This window comes from Photinus pyralis, unplaced genomic scaffold, assembly GCF_008802855.1.
Source record: "Photinus pyralis isolate 1611_PpyrPB1 unplaced genomic scaffold, Ppyr1.3 Ppyr1.4_LG6, whole genome shotgun sequence".
Taxonomy (NCBI): Eukaryota; Metazoa; Arthropoda; class Insecta; order Coleoptera; family Lampyridae; genus Photinus; species Photinus pyralis.
The window spans coordinates 27,640,121-27,663,559 of NW_022170663.1; the positions used below are offsets into that span (position 1 = coordinate 27,640,121).

Below are 23,439 nucleotides of genomic sequence, written 5' to 3' on the forward strand. Positions count from 1 at the left end.
GGCAGATAGTAATTTCGAAACAGGAAAGGTGTCCACTTAACAAACGAGCAACCTTAGTGTACCGAATTTGTTTGATTGAAATTCGTATTTAATGTTGAAGGTTATTGTGGTTCATCATTTTTAATTAATATATTGTAGTGTAGGTACTTTTAACCCCCAGGTTCTACGCCAACTTCATACTACAATAACACGGAAATAAAATCAACCCGGTATCGTAACTACTTTAAAAATGGCCAAATATCAACAAAGGTCAAAAGCTAGTCGCAAAACAAAGAACTGTCTGGCGTACAATCAGCTGGAAAATAATGTAGCTTCACACCAGGTGGCTCATCTTTGGTGCAATAAAGCTTTTTTGTTAAAAGTAACATGGAAAATTACGTGACCTTGGATGGCAAATTCAATGTTTAAGCTGTGGAACATGTGGAAATTAGTGATTCGCCATTCATATCGCTAATAGATTCTAAAACGAAGAGTTTTTGTGTTAGCAGAGTCTCCCCCACAGGTAATAAAGGGCCCTCGTGCCGGATTTCCCAGCCTATATAGTTGAGATTCGAGATCAATCACAGCGTTAGGTGTCGTAACTAATTTGGTTACAGTTTTTACCACCACTGTGACCGCTTTATTCATGGCAAAAATATTAGTTTGCAAACAGCAAAGGCGTGGACGAAGAATATATCTGAATATCAGCAAGGAGTTTTACATAATACAATACTACTAATAATAAAATATAATAATTAACTGCACACATTTGTACACAGTCGCGCATCTTTGACCAGTCAGTCGTTCGAATATTTCCGCATTTATCAAATAGGAGTTTTCTTGATGTTTTACCAAAGAGTAACTTACTCTTTGGTTTTACTTTCTCATTATTAAGGAGCTCCTTAAAATATCGTTCTTTCAATAATAAAAATTTGGAATTCATATTCTTTATTTGTTCCTATATATCTTATATAATGCTGCACACCTCGTGACTAGATAAGAGAAGTTTTGTGACAATAAATGGTAAAGTAAATACTTAGGTAATTATATAAAAGTTATTTATAAAAATACTTGATTGAGAGGCACTTTTTCATTTATCTATCTCGTTTTAAAAATGACAAAAATTGCAATCACGGCTATGTATCTTGATACAATAATATAGAATTATAATATGATTGTTAACTAGAAATCTATTATCACATTGTTTGCCGTAAAATGGCACATTTCAGAATATTTAATCAACCATCAAACAAAAGTAAAATAACTTTAAAAGGGATGATTTCACTGTCGTCATCTACTGAAGATTTACATTTTGTGTTGAATCTTAAAAAGTTAGTTGGAACTTGGAATATGTATGTTTCGAGATAGCCATAATATTCATGATAATAAAGTTGGACCATTCGTTAACTCTCTTCTTCACGTTGATGTTTTGTAAAGGTCAAGAATACCTGTGCAGAAATTAACAATTATAATGAAACATTGTTTTAACGTTAGGTACCTGTTCCAAACTGGATTGACCTAGAGAATAGTCTTCAATATTTAATGTCTGTTTACCCCTCTCCATAATACCAAACATCTTTGACCATGGCAAAGATTTGTCGCATATGTAAAATGTGAGTAGTTCTTGGTGCTTTTCGCGAATAATCGCGCTTCGGAAATTTTCCATGACAAACTCCTCGATGGGATCTGTATCGGATTTTTGGAGTTCTTCAGACTCTGAGTTACTCATTTTTTTGACTTTTACAATAAGTGTGTAGCCCTCCGAAAATTTACTTTTGAGGTGCTGAGTTGAACCCAAGCACATAAAGGAACCGTTCACCATAATCGCCAATCGCGTACACAAAGCTTCACATTCATCCATGCTGTGAGAAGTAAGTACAATGCACGTGCCCTGGTCTCTCACTTTGCACAAAGCGTTCCATAAGTATCGTTTCGTTGCGGGATCCATACCGGTTGTCGGTTCATCCAGATACAAAACAAGCGGATTACCTATCATCGCAACCGCAGTACTTAATTTCCTCTTGTTCCCGCCGCTTAGCTGCTTAACCTTCTTACGCAAATGCCGCGTGAAATCGAAATCTTCAGCGAGCTTTTGCGCGATCAGTTCGCTATCGCTCATCGTAAATCCGCGCAGCAAGCTGAAGATGATCAAAGTCTCCTTGCAGGTCAGATCGTCGAGAAGTGCGTCGAACTGCGGACAGTATCCGATCATCTGATGGATTTCTTTCATTTTCGATTTCAAGCTTAAACCGTTTACCCACGCGTCACCTTCGGAAATTTTCACGTCGCCGGTCATCATTTTAAACGTGGACGTTTTACCGGCGCCATTCACGCCGAGCAAACCGAAGCATTCGTACCTATTCACCGACAAACAGATCCTATTGACAGCCAGAAAGTTCTTGTAATACTTTGTCACGTCTTTCAAAACTAAGCTGTGTTCTTTAATCTCCTCTGCCGACATATTTTGAATTTTTTCTTTTTCGGTTATTACGTCACTGTCCTCATTTTCAATTGGCGGAGGATTTGAGCGCACCTTCTTGCCTTGTAGGGCATATCGTAACCGTTCCAGTATTCGGTATTCAATTAACAGGAGGATCGCTATTAAAAATAAACCTACCAGGGTGGAGAAAATGACGTTCCTTCCAATTCCGGGAGCTTCCCACGCGTAGTAATTTGTAGGAGTTGCTACAAACATATTGATTGTGCGCAATACATTTTAAAAACACTGCAAGCACCCAAAAATAAAATGTAACTGTCTAGCATAACAAGACCTATATTTGCTACTCGGCAGTATGCCTTAAAGTTTATAAATAAATGTACGTTACAGTGGTTTCGAGTGCTTGCAATGTGTCTCAAGGGATACTTACAGCAACACTTTGGTTGGGACGCACACAGTCTTTCTTTACACAGTGCCGGTGAAAGGCGTGGCATTCCAGGCAGATCGAAGTTGATACATCTCTCCAAAATGCTGTTGCATAACTGATGAGTGGAGTACAGCACGTTAATATCTCGAATTCCGGTGCTCAGTGAATAATGAGGTATGATGAGAAAGAGCCAATGAAGAATTTCTGCTATGTGTTCTAAATCCAACCCTGGAGATCCAAGTACCTGTACCACAAGGAACCCAGCAACTCCTACAATGTATGCTCATTAGTCATGCGTTGTATGAAAAGCACTTTTTACCGGTGAAAATATTGACGAGTGTCATACGGGTATATCCCGTTGAGGGAATATCAAATAGGTACGACGCCAAGTACATCATGGGGAGCATAGAAAATCCAAAGTACAGAAGTATTGAGAAAGTGCGGCCTACAAACGTTAAATATTTGTGTAAAGTAACAATCCTACACTAGTGAATATTTACCTAGTTCCGCGGCTGTACTAAATCCCTCCTCTTGAAATATCAGCAAAGTTAAAATTACACATACAGATGTAAATATGAAAGTAATCAAATCACACAGAAACGAAGGGCCCCAAAATGAAAGCACGTTAACTCCGGAAACAAACTGCAAATGTTTCGCTTTACAGACCCGTTCGCGTACGTAAAACATCACATAGAATGAGGATACGAAAGCCATACTGAATCCAATGTTGAAAGCGATTTGAAAACCCATATTTCGACCCCTGCCTAAATCCATTAGCTGAAATGAAACGTAAGCTGATGTCTCGACAGTTCGCAGATTTACCTTGGTGTTTATTGTAAATTCTAAAGGATGGTTGTAAAACTGTATGTAGTGGTTATTACCGACTTCTTTGTGGAGAATCGAGTTCATCACCAGTTGCAGAGCTAACGGTGGTGAATGGTACGGTTCGTTGTTAAACCATGCAGTTATCGAATTGTCCTTCCTAAACGTAGCTCCGGCTATGTGACGTAGTCTTACAGCGGTATTGCTGTCGATAGTCTAAAATGCAACGATCTAAGTCAAGCCTCCCTAATTACGTAACTTCACCATACCTCATTAAACATGTAAGACGATAAGTCGTCACCTCCCAAGTCTGTAACATGCTTGAGTCTGTGTTGCAAAAATTCCTTGTATTTTTCTGCATACGGATTCGATTCGCTGTGATTTAAAACGGTTACCGATCGCCCATAGGATTCAAGTTGGATTTTCAAATTGGGTAAATCGCGAAATACCTGCGCACCGCGGACGACCACAATAGCTAGGACCAAAAATAGTACGGGGACGAAGTTTTGTATCACGAACAGGACCCAGGTGCGCAGAATTGATAGGTAACGTTTAAGGAGCATCGCCTTCACTTGATTGACACGTAACGCCCACCCCTTCAGTACGTCTGCATGCGTTTGAACTGCAAAATGATTATTATTTACTAGTGTCTTAAAGATTTGTCTTTTGAGTAATAATAGTTTATATATCTCATCCGGTAAATAAACGAAAGCGTCACGCTCATGACTATCTTTGTTGCAATCTGAAGTGAAATATATAAATTGCAAGCATCATAGCGGGAGTCACTCGATTTACAGATGTGATGATCATGAGCAGCCACCAATCGGAAGTGACTCAATCTAAATCTGGTGCAAGCATGATTACACTTGTAACTCTATGTCAACATTAGATGAAACAACACACTAAAAGACAGCCAATAATTAATGTTCGCAGCATTAGCGAGCCAGATCAGGTGTCGCCGGTTTCGATTTCAAACATTCATATCTTATCTTATATATTTATAAGCGAATTGTAGTGACATGGTGCATTGCAGTGTTTCGATATAAGAAGGTCGATATGCTTATTTAATGGGCATAAGTTCAGTATAAGCCCGCAAAGAGGACCTATTTAAAAGTGATACTTAATGTATGGGGCGATAGGGGTCAATATCTTCGACAGTAAAACAGCCAAGTCCAGCATTTCGAATTTCCCGCTCAAACTTGACGTCACAACAAAAGGAACTGTTTTCTACGAACAATCGCCCTTTTTTCTGACACTGAAATTAGAAATTACTACAAACGAATTTTTGAATTTTTAAGAAATCTTTTTTGAACCTTTTTGAATCGATATTGAATTTTTTTAGTGTTATATTTTAAAAAACAGAATGTAATATGCTATTTTTAGATTGAAATATACAGGGTATGCCATTTAAATAAAATTAAGTTAGATCCAATAACTTTTTTACCCGATAGTACTGTATAATTATTTATTTTGAAAACGGCAGATTATTTATCAACAATAATGTTCATGCCACATTTTTTTTGTTTCTGTTTTTACTAAGAATATATACGGTCATTCTGAAATTGAAAATTGTTTGATTTATCTCCGTATCTCTGAAGCAAAAATGTGCAAATTTTGATTTTACCATTGCAAGTTTGATCCAAAAAGAGCCCATAACGCCTATAAAAGTGTCGAAAATGGGACACCCTGTACATGAAACACTGTAAAATTCTAAAAGGAAAATAAAAATGTATTTTCATTTAAAAAAAAGTTGTTGGTTTTAACTTATTTTTGAGCATGTGCTCTTTTTAAACTTTAAAACTTAATACGGTAAAATGAAAATTTTCGCTCGGATAAGAAATACAGGGAAAACCACAAAATTGTTAATTTCATGATTATGGGCCCGTATTATAAATCCATACAGCATACTTAACTATGTTGTCAGCTAATAGTGTTGTTAAAACATGTGATTGGATGATTTTACAAACAATAATATCATTCTTAAGCCGATCCGTGTGTCGCAGTTGAGTTGAAGCTGGACTGCGGTACTAAGGGTCCCTGGTTCGAATCAGGGTGGGGGCATGGGTATTTGTAAATGTGTAGTGGGTTAGGTTGGTAGAGCAGCCTTAGCTGAAACCCCGCCCACTCAATACTAAAGACAACAAGTTAAAAAAGTAATCTTAAACAATTTACAAAAAGCGCATTTTGCATTCATTTCTCATTTGTCAGATGCAACTTCTATTAAAATCGTAAAAATCCGGCCACAAATATGAAAGATAGCGTTGCATATGTGCAATCCATTTTGATGTCCTACTTCAATTTCAATTTATAAGAAGAATTTCATTTCAATGCTTTCATAAATAAGAAAGTTGACACTGCGCATGCGCAAACCTAAATTTTGAAACTAACGTTAGATTTTCCTTTGTTTCAAGTGGCTATGTTCCATAAATAAAAAAGTTTGCAATTCGGTTTATAATTAGTCGAGATGCGAAAAGAGCACTGTGAATTTTGAATCGATTCGACTCAATTTTTGGCATTGCGTATTATATGCCTAAAGCTATGCCATATTGAATTTGAATTTGAAATTAGACGACAGTTTTAGGACCGTCTAGGCCATTGTTTAGCAGCAAACAGTGATTTAACTTGTAAATATCTCTTTTTAACGCATTTTTTGCAAATTTATTTGTAAAACGGTGGCTTTTAATCTCACTTTGGCCGGTGGGCTAGCTGGCTGGCAGCAAATGAGACCCCGTAGAAGATCGCTTGTAGAAAGATGAGGAGTGTACTTGTACCTACCGGGCCGCATAATTAACAATTCTTTAGGGGGGGAGCTACATGATGTGGGGTCGGTGACATTCGGGCGCCATCCCCGAGCGTGGTTTACTAACGTGGTGATTTTTCAGTTTTTCCTGCAGAAGAAAATAGGAACAAACTAAAAAATCACCATGTTAGTAAACCACGTTCGGGGATGGCGCCCGGATGTCGCCGACCTCACATCATGTAGCCCCGTCTCTAAAGAATTGTTAAGTATGCGGCCTGATAGGTACAAGTACACTCCTCATTTTTCTACAACTGCAGAAGAAGACTAAAAAATTACCACGCGGTTACCTTTTGAAAAAGTTACTTTGCGACTTTCATGTTGCAATATAACAGGCTAATAGAAACTGGTCTAACACACAAAAATGCGCTGAAGTCCATTCGATCTCACACGATTTTTTTCTCACGTAGTTTGAAAATTTGGAAAATGGCTATCAATAGTACGAACGGATGCGTAACATTAATTTCTACAAAAAAAGCAAATACCTAGAGCTAGACTTTGTTCGAAGCGAGTAATAATCGGACATGAGGATTATTTGGAATTGTATCAGTAGTTAGGTAGGTACGCGAGAAGTTTAAAAATTGGTTTGAAATTTCCAACGAGCAAACGATCAATTTATTAATAAACCTTATCTCTAATATGCGATACAAATCTTGTAATCATTATGCACTCGAATTTAAATAAGGACAATAAGTTTGTCAAAACCCTCAACAAATTTATTATTTAATGAATCATCGATACTTACTATTAATTGTTGGGTACATATTGGATTTCGTTTCGCACATTTTATAGAATTGCAAGTAGGTAATAAATTATTAGACAGAGTACTTGCAATCAATGTATTTTTTTTACGGAATGCATCCTCTTGAAAGGTCGGGCAGTAAAGAAAAGTGAAAAATTCTTTGATTTATTTAAAGAGAATGTACGTAAATGTATCAGTTCAAAGTCAGACATTACAAATGAATTTGTAAAGCCGCGGCTTTGAGTGGTTCATAAACGCGCTAATTCAGCTACCCAATTAGTGATTTGTCCTACATAACAGGGGGCGCTGAATGAAAATTTTCCCACGCTTACATTGCCATACCTGTGAGGTGTGTGAAAGGTGACCACAAATGAATAAGCACCTGGCACTCTTATTGTATTTACTCTATGCCTCAACCCAGGTTCGAACACCTGACCTCCGGATTTATAGTCCAACGCTCTACCACTGAACCATAAAGCCGATTATTTACAGTTTACGGTTTCTTAGTGTGTTGCTTCAGTTTTTGCTAGATCAATGGGCTCAAGAGAGAACAACGAGTCAAATCCGTTTTACCTCAGACCATTTACATTGCAAGCATGATGACATGAAACACGATATGCACACATATGATGATAATGAGCAGCTACATGCAAAAGTCATCAACCTTTGCTAGTCGTCCATATCTGCAGCATACGCCAATTCACTCGCTAGCCGACCGCATGGTATGCACCAAGTTGCTAAACATTCAAATTGCAAGCTTGATGATTAGAGCCACTTTACTTACACACATCATGATAACAAGCAGCTATCAAACGGAAAGGATAAATCCTTGTTGATGATTTGTATGATCATCGAATGATGCTACAGAAAGAAAGAGTAGACACTCAACACTAGAAAGCAATTACAACGCATAACCAATCGGATTACACATAAAAAACATGTCAAAGTTCTTCAGCACTAGGAAGAGTAAATGATAAAATCCAATTAATGCTTACTTCGTACGTGATGATCCCCATTCTGATGACCATTGAATATGACTGTAGGGCTTATGTTGTTGTTTTTATGAGGGTTATCAGGAATAGAATTGCCATTGCAGCTGTGACTTATTACATCTAATCCGTCAGTCTCGCTACTTTCTTCTTGCGCATGATCAGCTCCAATTCTGTAATTTGATTGGGGATTAAAAGTTGCCCTCCAGTGATCAGTCAATGTCGGATGAGTGGACGTTAGCAAGTGGAAAGGGTAAAACGATTAGTATTGAACGTACTTCATGAAAACTTCTTCCAAAGTCGTGAGGGATATACCATAACTTTGAAGACCTAAGCGCCCGCTGTTTGTTTCGAGGTCACTAAACATCTTTTCAAATATAGTCGATTGCTCCTCAGCTAGTATGTACCTCAATTCTGATCCTATGCAGCTTTCCACCTTGAAAGAATTATTTAAATAAATAAGTTTGTGGTGACGTCAAAAACTAACCTGTATCTGAGGCATATACTTCTGTAGTACATTCGTAACATTTCTGATTTCACACGTTGGCATTTTTTCCATGATTAGATGATAACCGGCTCCGTACTTCTTCTTCAGGAAAAAACTCGAACCGCAACATTGCAACTTGCCTCCCGCCATAATGGCGATTCGGTCGCCCAACAAGTCGGCCTCGTCCATGAAATGCGTCGTAAGCAAAATGGTACGTCCCTTTTTCTGAACTTGCAGCAAATCCCACAGGGCTCGTCTGGCCGCCGGATCCATACCTGCCGTTGGTTCATCGAACATTACAACGCTGGAACGGCCGCACAGCGCGACGCCGACCGATAATTTCCGTTTCATTCCACCCGACAGGGTATCCGATCGTGCATGTTTCTGTAAAAAGTTGGTAAGGCAAACGTGCCCAGGTTCGAGAGTTTTACCTTCGGTTGAAGTTCCAGCATTTCCACGTACTTTTCGATTTCGGCCTTAATTTCTGATTTATCCATACCCTTAAGTCGAGTGTAGAAGTAGATATGCTCTTCAACGGTTAGTTCGTCAAAAAGTATGTTGTGCTGAGGACATAAACCGAGACTACTTCGAACGCTTGTCATATCCTTGGTGATGTCGTGACCATCGACGAAGGCAGTTCCACGAGTGGGTGGTATCATTCCAGTGAGCATAGACATTGTGGTGGTTTTACCGGCACCGTTATGCCCTAATAATACTGTAATTTGGTCTCGATACATATTAAGCGAGAGATCTCGGACGGCAACTCTTTTTTGCTTGTATTCTTTCCGCAATCGCTCAATTTTGATACCGACGCGAAGGTGAGTAGGCTCCTTTTCGTAGAATGAACTTTCTAAAGGCGTTTTTCGGAAATCTTCAACTTCTGAAAAAATAAGCGTTAAGATTTGCGCTATGTCGGAACGATTACGCACTGGTCGCTCGTGGTCCACACCAGAAAGATCGCGTAACAAAAAAGTACCACGGTTTTGGAACACCGTATTCGCCCGGAAATACGGCTTCTACATACAAGGCGATTAAGAGGTAAAGAACGCAGTCAACCGATAACATCAACATAAGATAACCCAAAGTGAGGTTGTCGTCAGGAGTTGATGTTTTCCATATGTTGTGCCATTGTAAACCCTCACCGACGCCTTCGAACATGATTACCAACTGGAATCCGTATGCCATCGCCGAATTAGAACAGAGGCACGTTATCAATTTTTCAGTCAGCGTCATCCTAGCGTATCTGTCTGCCAAAAACGTGTAGGGAAAGTAGGATAAAAACCATGCCATGCCTGCAATCGTGGCCGCAGTGTTTGCTGCAAGTGTATTTATGACACATACTGGAAAGTGGATATATAGCAACTTGTACTTACCTCGTGAAAAAAATACGCTAATGGCAAAGCAAAACGTAATAGTTGCGCATATAAAAAACAGCAGGAATACAAATATCACAAGTGGATTCGACTGTGAGAACACCGTGTAATTTCTCCCAGGATACCATTTAGCAGTCATAAGTATCACCATTAGTATCACCGTGACTAGCATAATGAAGAATGTTTTCACAAACCAAGCAGTCCAATGCAACCAGTTTGGTAAACCCATAATTTTCATCGCCTCCTAAAATCGACACGCTCAGTAGTGATCCCACAGCTTGAACACACAAACCTTCAGTTGTTTTTCTTTTTCAGTCGTTATTATCTTCACCGTGCTAATGCAGGTGTAGACAAAGCTCAGCATAATAATCAACCCAATAAACGTCTGCAGAGCGGTTAACAGCATATCGTGTATCCATCTCGGGTAAGGAAACCTTTGCATGGACACCGGCACCGATGAACGGTCGAAATTGCCCTTGAAATGTTTTATAATGGCGTACGAAAGTTCTTGTTGTAATTTTAAGAAACCTTCATAGTAGTAGCCTGAAAAGGAAACGATGAGTGCGCTTTGTTGCGATTTTTAGGTACTCACTTGGTTCGGCTCCCTCGTTCATGTCCCAACCGCGAGGTCCCGCAATTTGATACAAAGGAAATAACAGATTCGTCTTCCACATGTATTGACCAAATCCTTTGGCTCCCAAGGAGATGCCCGAGCGCAGTTCACCTGGAAATCTAATGAGCTTGGGTCATGTATTTTGTATTTATTTCGCGATAACAGCAAATGTTCAGTTAGCTATCGTAGATAGCGAAATGGAACAAAGCACAATATCATTTCCCATAGTTCAAAAAGATTATGATCGATATTATCTGTGAGACCTTTGTGAAAAGAGCGGGCCATTTCCAGCAGACCAAATTTCCGAAGACGCCCGAAGTATAAATTGGCTTTACAATGCAAATTATGTCAATATATTGTTACAGAATTAAAAATAATAATCAATAATAATAATTTAGAATACATATGATCCGGTTTCACCGCTATTCAAGGGGATGAAAAACTCACCCCCGTATATTATCGCGAAAACGGCACATAGTATCAAGACCAAATTTACGTGAGAGCTTGATAACAATTCCACAATTAATATTCAAGAAAAACATCCCCGTGCACGGCCGTCCAAGGGGTTGAAAAACTCACCCCAGTATATTATCTCGAGAACGGCACATAGTGTCACGACCAAATTTACGTGAGAGGATGTTAATAATTCCACAATTTTTAAATGCAAGAAAACGAATTTGGTACTTGGTACAAAGATGTCCACTTATAATGTTAGTCTAAACTAAAGTATCCTCAAGATGCTATGATCGTTATCTATATTTTCTATAATTCTTTCTCTGATAGTTTCGATAAAATATTTGTAATTACCCCAAAGATATGCTGAGAACGGTTTATAGCGTCGTCTACTTCTGAAATTCTCTATTACAAACTACTACAAGGTGTATCTTTCTGTCATCTGAAAACATTTATTATTAAAATTCCCAAAAGGCCATAGCTATTACGTACGCTGGGATTCTTTCTTTACTAGAAGCATCTATGGTTAAAATTACAAAGAAATATCTTGATAAATAAAGAAGTTGGCACTGACTGCGCATGCGCACATCTAATTTTTGCAATATTATGTTTTCCTTTAACAGAAGCATCTGTGATTAAAATTTCAAAAAGATATCTCGATAAATAAGTTGATATTGCGCATGCGCGCATTAATCTGATGTTTTTTACAATATGCGATACGTTTTCTTGCACTAAAAGCAACTTTGGTTAAAATTGCAAAGAAGTTTCTCCATAAATAAGGAAGTTCACATTGCGCAGTCTGCGCATGCACAGTTTAATTGTCAAGATTTTCCTTGGCTCAGGTGCTAGAGCTATACGCTGCCGAATGCAAAAAGAACGAACTTAATATCTTGAAAACTGTAGGAGTAGTTTAGACTTCGGACAGACGGACTGATAGAGAAAGTGGCTGCAATAGCGCACCCAACTTCGTTGGAAAATGCGCTAAAAATAATTCTACATATAATACATTAAAAATAAATTTTAAATTTAACAAAATTTGACGCTAGTTACAAACAAACAAATTGAATAGATGATGGAATAGAAATATGCATATAGACTTGATAATATACGTGGGTAAGTTTTTCAACCCCTGGGACGGCCGTGCACGGGGATGTTTTTCTTGAATATTAATTGTGGAATTGTTATCAAGCTCTCACGTAAATTTGGTCTTGATACTATGTGCCGTTCTCGCGATAATATACGGGGGTGAGTTTTTCATCCCCTTGAATGGCGGTGCAACCGGATCATATGTATTCTAAATTATTATTATTGATTATTATTTTTGATTCTGTAACAATATTGCTGTGATATTTCGTATGGCAGGACGAAATTTTGGGATTCATAACTAGGATGGACAAGGGCGGTTTCCTATTTTCTATGTAATTAATTTTCTTAATCTAAATTTTTGTTTTGTGTCGTTGGTTACTGAAACAGAAATTATTGTTACGAGAAAGAGGTCAAGGTTTGTTTTTGTGTACATTTTTAAGTTCATTTTTAATTTTCTTTAAGGTAGATTTCCGAGAATTTTATATCGCTTTTATTCTGTTATCATTGTAAACGCTTAATTTAATTGAAAGGTGGATATTATTTATCGCCTTTTCGTTGTATTTAAAAGGAAGAAAAATTATCTCTTAATGTCTGTTAAAAATTGATTATAAAAATAATTTTCTACCTCTAATTTAACGTACGTTAGGGGGTAAATTTTCTGTTGTCAACTGCCTATCATTGGCTATTTTAATTTGTAATTTTGGATGAAGGGTTTCCACCTTAAATAGAACGGACGGAGAAGAAGAAGGGCTTTTTGCCAAGTTCAGAGCGGAACTACGTTTGTTTGAAAATTGAAATCAGCGTCTTGCGAGATTGAGAGTAGATCCACGTTTGCTGAAGTTTGAAGTTTTGTTTTGGAGTATTAAAGTTTTATCGTCAGTTTTGTTGCCAGTGTGGGCAAGTTTTGAGTTTAGTGAAGAAATTTATTTCGCTTCGGCGAGTTACCGCCGTAGTTTGGATTGTGTAGAAGCCAACCAGCATTGGAAGTTAGTAGAGTTTCTGTTTTACGGAGTAGTAAGCCGAGTTTGCGGCAAGTTTGTATTGCGGCATTTTTTTTCGAGGAGTTTTTGGGAGTTTGGGCCTTTAATAAAGTGCGTCACTAAGGTGTAGTCGGCGCCGACTTAAGTGTTTTTTTGTGTAATTTGAAATTTGTTGTTTTTGTGTACCGTATTTGGATTAGCAGTTCTGGACATGTACCTAATGTAAGTAGATAAGTTTAGTTTTTAGTTAGTTAGTTAGTTTTTTTTTCTTTGTAATAATTGTTTGTTTTTCTTGTATTATTTTCATTGTGTGTGTGACAATTAAATTTGAATTTTGTATTTCTGACATTAATTTCTGTGTAAGTCTTTCGAACGATTTCATTTCCTTTAATTTAATGTTTTCTTTGGATGCTTGCCCAAGGTCCATTTTATTTATTCAAAATTCTTAAGTTCCAATTGGAATTTAAGGTATTTGGTCTAACCCACTATCTGGTAGAAGTTAATGGTTTAACTGAGAAAAGAGTCGAATTCCTCCTCTGTGCTGGGGAGAAGTTTTGTTGCGAGAAAGATGAAGGTTTGAGCTAGCTAGGTTTGTTTAGGTGTTTTGTGTACGGTCTTTTTGGCCTACGGACCGGTACATACAGCATTTTTAATTGGCGCCCAACGTGGGGCCACAGCAATATATTGACATAATTTGTATTGTAAAGCCAATTTATACTGCGGGCGTCTTCGGAAATTCGGTCTGCTGGAAATGGCCTGCTCTTTTCGGTATCTGCGAGTTGATTGAGGAAACGTTGTCGGTATCCAGCCATAGTAGCCAAAATTGTGGCTGCAAGACAAACCAGACATGATCACCAGACGCTTGGATTCAACGGCCTGAGGGGGTCAATATCACTACAGGGGGGTTCAAGGGTTTCCATGGAAGATGGTGTTGGTGTCGCTTCTATTGTTGATGCGGATCTTGGATTCCTATTAGCCAAATTAAAACATAAAGTGTCGAGTCTCCGGAGATGTTCGAAAAACAATGGTCAAACCATTACTTCCTTATTCCTTACATTCCCAATCAAATCACCTTGAGCCCAAGGCATTCCTGAACATCGACTTCAGAAACGCTTTCAACGAAATCAGTAGGCACTCAATTTCTCAATTTGGTAATAGCTAGGCTGCTATCCTACACTAAACCCGATGCATTCAGGCCGAATCTGTTCTACCACTCTTTGGTTCTACCAATGTCTTTCAGCCAATAATATCTCCAGAAAAACAGTTTGCCAGAAACCTCGGACGGAAATTTCTTACCGAATTGGTAAAACACCCACACTAGATCTGATTCAGCTTGACCGTCACGATTTAACAGGCGCCCTAAGCATTCTCACTCAAACACTTAATCACGATCGTAATCCAGGACCAACGCCCAAAAACTTACGAAAAGAAATTTCGCTCTCCAGTTAGACCACCTTGTAATACTCAATTCCAAAAAAACGCAACTCTACAAAACATAACTCCAGACCTAACAAGGAACAAACCACCTTTAAAACTATTATATCAATTTAAAATCTCGCCTACACCCATGTGTTACTAGAGCCATTGAGTTGGATATTCAATGCTAGAGCGGACAGTGCTTGATTTGAAGAAGGAAAAATGCCATGCAGCGTCTTGGAAAGAGCCGAGCTCTGATACTGCAACAGAGAACTGTACCTAAGTACGGCATTTCCCTAGATACCCTAAGTGCTGGACCCTAGGCGGGGACAGAAACCGTCACACGGAGGGAACCTAAAACGCATAAGACCATTCTATTAAGATTCAGTCATCTATCCTGCGCCATCTGAATTTTTAAACCACTACTACTTCGCCTACGGTGATAGGACCTTGGCCGTTCCTGGCGAACTATACCACACGAAAACCTAAGTCCCCCTCGCAACACGACTCCAAAGCTAGATTGTCTAAAAATCGTCACGAAACGGCAAAAAAGTCATACATCGGTCAATTGTATCAAACCACAAACACCCTGCGCCCTGGAATATTTCAGCACTGGGGTTGGGACTGACCTGCAGTTGTTTCGTCGCCTTCTATGACGCGGTAAATATATATAGACAAATATACTACAGAACATCAATAAAAACATAACGAAAATTTAAAATCGAATTGAAAAATTTAAATACGTTAGCGGGCTCTCGTCACATCCCATGAAAATGCCAGAAACGGCTGTGAATTGTAATAAAATGGCCTAACCATACATTTCTAAAGACTGGCTCCATTCCTTATCTACTTTCACGACCTGTTGCTATGGAATCAGTGGCTTTAGAAGTTAAAAACGCCTCACTTGAGGTATTAAAGGATTAATACTAATCCAGCTGCCATAAATAAGCGTTAGGTACGTTGAAAACATGGTAACTCATACTAATAAACACGTTTACATATCTCGAATTTGTACTTTCTTACGATGGTGTATGTACACAGGTTTTTAATCTCTTGGTACATAATATGGTATTTCCTCGGGTATTTCATTGGCAGCTATTTACCAGTTACCATGGCACATATTTTAATTGTAATCAATTGGTCAATGATAGACTTACTAGCCTTTCATAGTGTAATCCTACTAGTGTCCGTCGCCAGCGAATTCGAAGAAAGGAATAGCTATATGGATGAAGAGCAGTTACAAGAAAGGACATCGTCTTGTGATTAGACCCTAAAATATTGTACCTACTTACACACCTGAGTGTGACGTCTACTTTAGCAGGCAGCTCTACATCTCCGCTTAAGGAATCTCTAAACTGCACTCCAGCCAGAGTGACAACCAGATTAAGATCGTTGCTCAAGTATGTTTGTAAAGATGAACTATTTGGAAACGACCGAAGCGACAGAAAGCACGGCGGATCTTCATCTTTACAAATTGCTTTAACGGCACCTTCCATTATCTTGCGCAAACGCGGATTGTCTGGCGACCAGGCGATCGAGTTTATCCTAAAAATTGTTCTTGGAGGAGTTCAAAACTTTCTTAAATCACTTACGTTGTGGCATTGGTCAGTATTGGCATGGCATTTCGAAAGCTCGAGTAGAACCTGGCGGGATGCGGTTCGGGATGTACCAGACTTCTGACTACAACCAAAAGAGAGCAGAAGAGTACTGGAGCCATTATTTCCACTATCGTCTGTCGAGGATGTCGCCATTGTAATAAGAAATTCTTCCACATCAACAAGAAGAATTTGTCTATCCTCCTGCTCATCTTTCCTTCTTTAATCTGAAACAAGAATGGCTATTATCAACCTATCTCACGTGGATACAATTTCTAGTGGGTAAACCGAAGTCGTTACATGCCATCCAAACATCAAAAATCAGAGTCGCCTAAAGCTATGTCCTAATAAAGATGGAAGAAGCGGGCGGGCGATATCCGCGGTGCCCAGTTCCCGGTTGCGTGGTACCGGTTACAAGTTGCCGGTTTACGGTTGTCTACTACCAGTTGCATGTTTCCGGTTGCGTATTGCCGGTTGCTTGTTGCAGGTTGTCTGTGATCGGTTGGTTTTCAGGGAAGAATAAAATGTAAAAATCAACCCCTTGTCAGTTACCAGATCCCCACAACAACACTAATGTCAAACATTTCAAATGGAAGTAACAGTCAAATGATACCTTTTTTGAAAGTCTTTAAATTCGGTATGGCTTATGGTTTACCAGATCCTCATAATACACATAAAAAAAATCACCCTGGATTGTAGATGTTTCATATGTATGCCGATGCTCACAAGCCCTCCTTCATAGCAATCCGTTAATTTAACTTACCTTGTATAAGACAAGGGTAATCAGTTTACAAAATTGCGTTTCCACAATTAACGGAAGCCCTCTAACAATTTTTCGATTTTGTATATTGTGGGCGAGATTATAAACTGATTTTAGTAGTTAAAAGAGTTATAAGGGTAGTTTTTTTGCAAGTTACGGTTGGATTGGAGTTGCGCGATTTTTTAGAAGTAAGTATTACACAAGATAAACGGCAGTATCATTATAAGGTCCGGCCCGGGTTAAGTTAAATTAATTCGATTAGCTGATAAATTACCGGAGGTGATATTTGGATTATGAGGGGTCCGATGCGAATATTCGCACTTGGAATTTTCGCGTGAAAGCGCCCTGAGAGGAATTAATAGATTATATAATTAACTGCGATAATTCAAAGTACGAGTGGATTTGAAATCATTTAACCAAAGTTTTGAACTTTTTAATTTAAAGAAAAGTTGTGAAGGAAGAAAGTACCTATTTGTGAAATTTGGACAGGACAAACTATTTGAACTCTTCGAGTGAAATTTTCATGGCCTTTAAGAAGTACATGAGGACAAAGAAGCCGCCAAATAACGTAATTTCCTAAGATGCTGTTTCTGAATTTTTACATGCGACAACCAACTTGTCTCATATATTGCATACGCATGCCTCTAAGGAGCAAACAAAATTTTTGAAAATGGGGGGGGGGGCACGTTTTACCCATTATGGTATTCTAATAAAAGGTGTCGTCGGAAGGATTTGGTTTATGTTTATACAAACTGTAGCTTTCCTTCGCGACGCCTTTTTGAGATGGGTGAATGGGGGTGAGGTGTTAAAAATTAATTTTATCTCTCATTGTATTCTAATTAATAGTATATTAAGTATGGAGAACGGTAAGGGATTTTTACCGTTCGAAGACAATTGTTATTGTCTGAGAACGGTAACCCTTAACGTTCGACGTGCTTATAAAATTTTTTGCGCGATCGAAATTAAAATTATGTAACCAATATAAATATGCACTAAGAAATTAACGAGCAGAATAAATCGAAATGATCGAAGTGGTATGGTGTACATCACTAGGTAACCAGTTTATTTGTCAAAATTGAAATTAATAATTTCATAAAATTGTGCATGTGTCTGATGTAGTTTGCTAGCTTTGCACTTCCTTTATGACTTTATGAGCGTCTTTCTATAGGAAACAACAGCACAAATTGTACGTTTAATGTACCTAACAATAATTAAAGATTAAATGTAATGTAAGACTGTTGATTTTTAAAAAGGCGTCGGTAAGTATTTTTGCTGTTCTGTTTTTAGATTGGTAAGTAATTTTGGCGTCGTCGTAATCATAGCAACTGGTAAATGCTACGTACTGTCATGGAAACACACATGGTAAATAGTCAGAAATGACCGATCGCGCAAAAAAGTATCAACGAAAGGAATGGTTTTCCACCACCCACCGCCCTTTCCCCTTACCCCTTATCAAAATGGGAAGTTGAAGGGGGAGAGAACTGGTACTGTAACTAATGAAAGGTCTCAACGGAAGAAATTCATTTCTACCAACCACAGTCCTCCTGTGCGACCCTTTATGGTGATCAGTTATGATTCCTCATATCCCCAGAGCGGAGTGCGATTGGAACTTCTACACAAAATATATCATCATTGGTGAAAGCGAATATCTTGAAAACGGTGTGTCGGAGGAAGGTACTCCCAAAGGCAAAATGAATCGTCTGGACAAGACCTATCTCAAAATCGAAGTGACCGAGAGGGTTCTCATAAAGGGCAAGTAGAACGTCTGGAAGGTAGTCTCAAAGAGTGGTTGGAATGTCTAAACGACACATATCTACTGGCGATATGAAAACTTATGTGTGAATATTTCGAAAATGGACCTACAAACGAAACGAAAAATGCAATTTGGCAAAACTGCGTTAACAAAATACCGTTTTGAAATTGAAAAAAATCCGACTACTTCCGAAGATATCCGGCAAGAAACGAAATTTTTCAAAATGACGTTTCGTCTCCGGTTGACCATCATCAACGTTCTTTTTTCTTATGGTAGCCATTTTTAGGTACATGTTATGTCAGTTGATACCTTAGAACCTAATTGTTTACTAAGCTATTTCGGTTTAAAAAATGCGCTTTATCTACGAGGGCTGTGTAAAAATTAAGGTTCCCAACGCTGGACCGTTTTACTATAAGCATCTTTGGTTAAAATTTCAAAGAAATATCTCCATAAATAAGAAAGTTTGCATTGCAACAAAATATATTAATAAATAAAAAAGTTAACATTGCGCAGTTCAATCATCAAGATTTTCCTTGGCCCAGGTCATTGAATAAAAAATTAAGCCCAGGTGCCAGAGCGTCTTATATATGGTATAAGAAAATTTGACAGAATCTCGCACAAATTAGCAGAAGCTAAATGGCTTAATATGAAAAATCGAAGATATTTGCAAACTGCTTGTTTATTTCATAAAATTGTACAAACATCCACTCCACCTTATTTAACAAATAAAATAGTATTTAGGACGCATGTTCACACATAAGGTTCAAAGGTATGATTACTCCGCCGCTGCATAAAAAAGCTGTTTATGAAAGGGCCTTTTCATTCCAAATAGCCAGACTATACAACAACATATCTTTGAACCTTAAAAGTTGTTCACAGTCTTCTTTCAAGGCTCAATTAAAATTAATCCTATTAGAGGGACAGACGACCACGCACTTATTATAATACTATTACTTCATTAATAGATATAAATTAACTGATTGCATCTGTCCACATCATTTGCAGATGATTATTACTTGTTTGATTCACTTTTCGCTAGTACTCACTAATTATTTATAGACGAGTGCATAAATGATTGTAGGCTACATATATCAGGGTTCAGTGGAAGAACAATCTCTGGAGATTGAACTGCGCCCTGAGGTTATCTTATAGTAAGTAAGATAATAAAGGCTAAATGGCTTAATATGAAAAATCGAAGATATTTGCAAACTGCTTGTTTATTTCATAAAATTGTACAAACATCCACTCCACCTTATTTAACAAATAAAATAGTATTTAGGACGCATGTTCACACATAAGGTTCAAAGGTATGATTACTCCGCCGCTGCATAAAAAAGCTGTTTATGAAAGGGCCTTTTCATTCCAAATAGCCAGACTATACAACAACATATCTTTGAACCTTAAAAGTTGTTCACAGTCTTCTTTCAAGGCTCAATTAAAATTAATCTTATTAGAGGGACAGACGACCACGCACTTATTATAATGCTATTACTTCATTAATAGATATAAATTAACTGATTGCATCTGACCACATCATTTGCAGATGATTATTACATGTTTGAATCACTTCTTGCTAGTATTCACTAATTATTTATAGACGAGTGCATAAATGATTGTAGGCTATATATATCAGGGTTCAGTGCAAGAACAATCTCTGGAGATTGAACTGCGCCCTGAGGTTATCTTATAGTATGTAATATAATAAAAGCCATTATTATTATTATACGCTACCGCTACCGAATGCAAAAAGAACGAACTAAATATCTTGAAAACTGTAGGAGTAATTAAGGCCTCGGACAGACGGACGGACAGAGAAAGTGGCTGCAATAGCGCACCCAACTTCGTTGGAAATGTGCTAAAAACGCCGAAGAGGAAGGCTGACCAAAAGGCGCAGGGCTGCACTATGAGGATGCGTGTCCGCATATCTCTTGCCAAACCACGAACTTAATCACCAAATTTGGCTGGGATCTCCTGCAATATGCCACTTGCAGCCCCGATCTCCACTTGTTCTCAAAATTAAAGAAGCACCTTCCCTTAAAAATTAGGAAAAATTCGCTCACAAGTCAACCTGTAAAAGAAGCATTAAAACCGAGATTAAAACCATTAACCATAGTTTCGGGAGGGAGCAAGACCTCTGACTACGGGCCTGCTGGAATGTAGCGAGAATAGCGAGCGAAGACACACCTTTCTGGGAGTTTTTAAGAGGATATGATATTGTGAGGTTGGTGGAATCATGCATAGAAGAAAAGAAGTGGGAAAAATAAAGAATAGGGTACCGAGTCAATACATATACCTAAAATAGAAGAACCCATTTGCGAATAGGGATAACATAAATGGAAAAGCAAAAGGAGGCATATTACTTAGGGGCACAAAAAAGGATAACGAAGGGATGAACAGGAGGAAACGAATGAGGGGAAAACCGTACAAGAAAGACGAGTGGAAGTGGAGGGGATGAGAATGATTGTGATAACTATACATACAGCGTGGCCCACTGAAAACAGTCAATGCCAATTTTGCCCACTTAATGACAGTTTTGCCAGAAACGCTCGAAGATGTCGATTTTAGTTTTGAGGGGGACACCCAAATTAAGTAATACTACTTACATAACTTTAACTCTGAGATGGGAGTGAATTGCACCCCAAACATTTTAAATGGGAAGGGTTAGTAAATGTTAGATGGGTCGAAAGGAATGTTCATTATGTTTTCAGAACTGTTTTTATTTTTCAAATCCGATCAGTAGTTCGAGAGAAAACTCGATTTAAATGGATTTGCAGAGCTGTTTTAAATGTTTATGTTAAATATTAAGTAGGCGTTGAAATTGAAATACCTAATTGAGAGCTTGTGTCAGAAAAGGACATCTGACATAAGTGCAATAAGTGCACAAGAATGAAGCGAATTGTGATTAACTTCTTTAATTTTGTTTGTGGTAAATTCAAAAACAATCACGGTTTACATTATAGCGCAAAGGGTGGACATTGTTTCGATTTTTTTTTAAATGGCGATTCTGCCTTCACAAATTCGCTTCATTGCCTGTGCACTTATTGCACTTATGTCAGATGTTCTTTTCTGACACAAGCAAGTTATGTACGTAGTATTACTTAATTTAGGTGTCCTCCTCAAAACTAAAATTCACGTGTTCGAGCGTTTCTGGTAAAACTGTTGTTAAGTTGGCAAAATGAGCATTGACTGTTTTCAGTGGGCCACCCTGTGCCTATATAACAGAAAAGCAATGAGTTAAAAAATAAAATAGAAAATACGATAAATGAAAGGGAGAAGTACTGAGGAGGGACAAATACTGGTAGAGGGGGGGGGGGGGGTTAAATGTGAATATGAAAACAGGGAAAATGGATAGAGATTAGAAGAACACAAGATATAAACGCAAGAGATAAATAATGCCACAAAGAGGAAGATTTGTTATTGGAATGGAATTAACAGAAAAGAAAGGTTGAAGAATACTAATACGGAAATATGGAGGGATACGAGGAGGAATATAAGGACGAGCATTCGCATACATGGGAGTAAGACGGGAATTGATTGAAAATATACTGGGAGAAATAAAAGAATTCAAGGTAAGAACAAAGATAGAATCGAATCACATCAGCCGAAGGAAGTAATTCATTCAAAACTTAGGTATGATTTAGTCGATTTAGAACCGGTTCTACAATTACACCGACTCGCAGAATCAATTCTTGGAATAAACTGCCATCATAGGTACTTATAGCTATAGCTTATTCTCGGTATAGATACCTGCATTGTAGAATCGGCCCTAAGATAATCTTCCTTTCAAATAGCATGGGGTAATTTGAGGGTTAAATTTGAAAACGGGCGTAACAATTTTATTTCAAAAGGCTATTGCATGGTTTTCATATAATAATCTTACCGATGTACGTCTTTCCTGGTACGATCGAAACCGAGATCGAAACTGTAAGTGTTTTTGAACACACTCGAAACAGGTGTCACACCCCGTACAACAGATTACACCCTTACGCACCATAATATTTACATGTAGAAACCAAACGGAACACTCGCGATTTTCGGACGTGCATAACTTCAAAAAATTTGTATTTACATTGGAAATACAGTGTTGTTAATACACATCTACCAAAATTCGTAATCTGCAGATTATTAATAAACCACATCCTACAATGGCGAACATAGGTGCAAGGCCCGCGCAATTGTATTCATTCCTGAGAAATATTGAAATGAACTAGGTAGAATCATTGAATAAAATAGTGTTTTTATTCAATGATTATAGTGTTTTTATTCAATGGTAGAATCTTGCAAATTGAGAGCGACGCACACACTTGAAATAAAACAAAAATATATCTAAGTGACGACTGTCACTGAAATAGAATTTACCTCGACGTGTAGTACACCGAAATTAGGTACTTAATCATTATCGGTCTCAAAAGTACCCAATGCAACATTTTAACTACAAACTGAGATAGGTTAACCGCGTCCGCCCTATCATCGTAATGGGAACGATGCATTGGGGAGATCCGTAGGTATTCAATTTCACTTAAATCGAAGTGATTAATTTGGAAGTCTGAATGGGGCGAAGAGCGATGATAAAGAAATAAAAGGTTGTAAGGCAAGAAAGGGGTCATTTTATAAAATGCCTAGGCAGTTTATAAAACACGGGCAAACATCAGTGTACTTTCTGGGGCTAAGCGATTGGGTTCCCTTCCCCTTCGATAGCGATAAATGGTATACGATAAGGGAAACTACCC

The 23,439-nt window shown here is 38.1% G+C and overlaps 1 protein-coding gene across 1 annotated transcript; it reads right to left on the reverse strand.

The window, feature by feature from the left end:
• Positions 1-935: 935 nt before the first annotated feature.
• LOC116173109 (ATP-binding cassette sub-family A member 3-like) lies at positions 936-22,718 on the reverse strand. Its single transcript, XM_031490394.1, has 18 exons — positions 22,590-22,718; positions 16,194-16,423; positions 15,898-16,146; positions 10,646-10,785; positions 10,346-10,596; positions 10,054-10,297; positions 9,610-9,996; positions 9,112-9,560; positions 8,681-9,064; positions 8,472-8,629; positions 8,200-8,366; positions 3,935-4,287; positions 3,666-3,881; positions 3,344-3,620; positions 3,163-3,288; positions 2,847-3,113; positions 1,478-2,664; positions 936-1,427 (listed from the first exon to the last, which is right to left on the reverse strand). Exons 1-18 carry the CDS (start codon positions 22,701-22,703, stop codon positions 1,383-1,385), a joined length of 5,244 nt encoding a protein of 1,747 aa, XP_031346254.1. The 5' UTR covers positions 22,704-22,718; the 3' UTR covers positions 936-1,382.
• Between the last annotated feature and the right edge of the window lie 721 nt (positions 22,719-23,439).

Coding starts and splice junctions, on each gene's coding strand:
- LOC116173109 (XM_031490394.1), bottom strand. CDS start 22,703: ATGGTGCGTAAGGGTGTAATCTGTTGTACGGGGTGTGACACCTGTTTC. Junction 9,065..9,111: donor TGCTGGAACTTCAACCGAAG/GTAAAACTCTCG, acceptor AACTTTTTACAG/AAACATGCACGATCGGATAC. Junction 4,288..8,199: donor TGGGGATCATCACGTACGAA/GTAAGCATTAAT, acceptor ATCATTTTGCAG/TTCAAACGCATGCAGACGTA.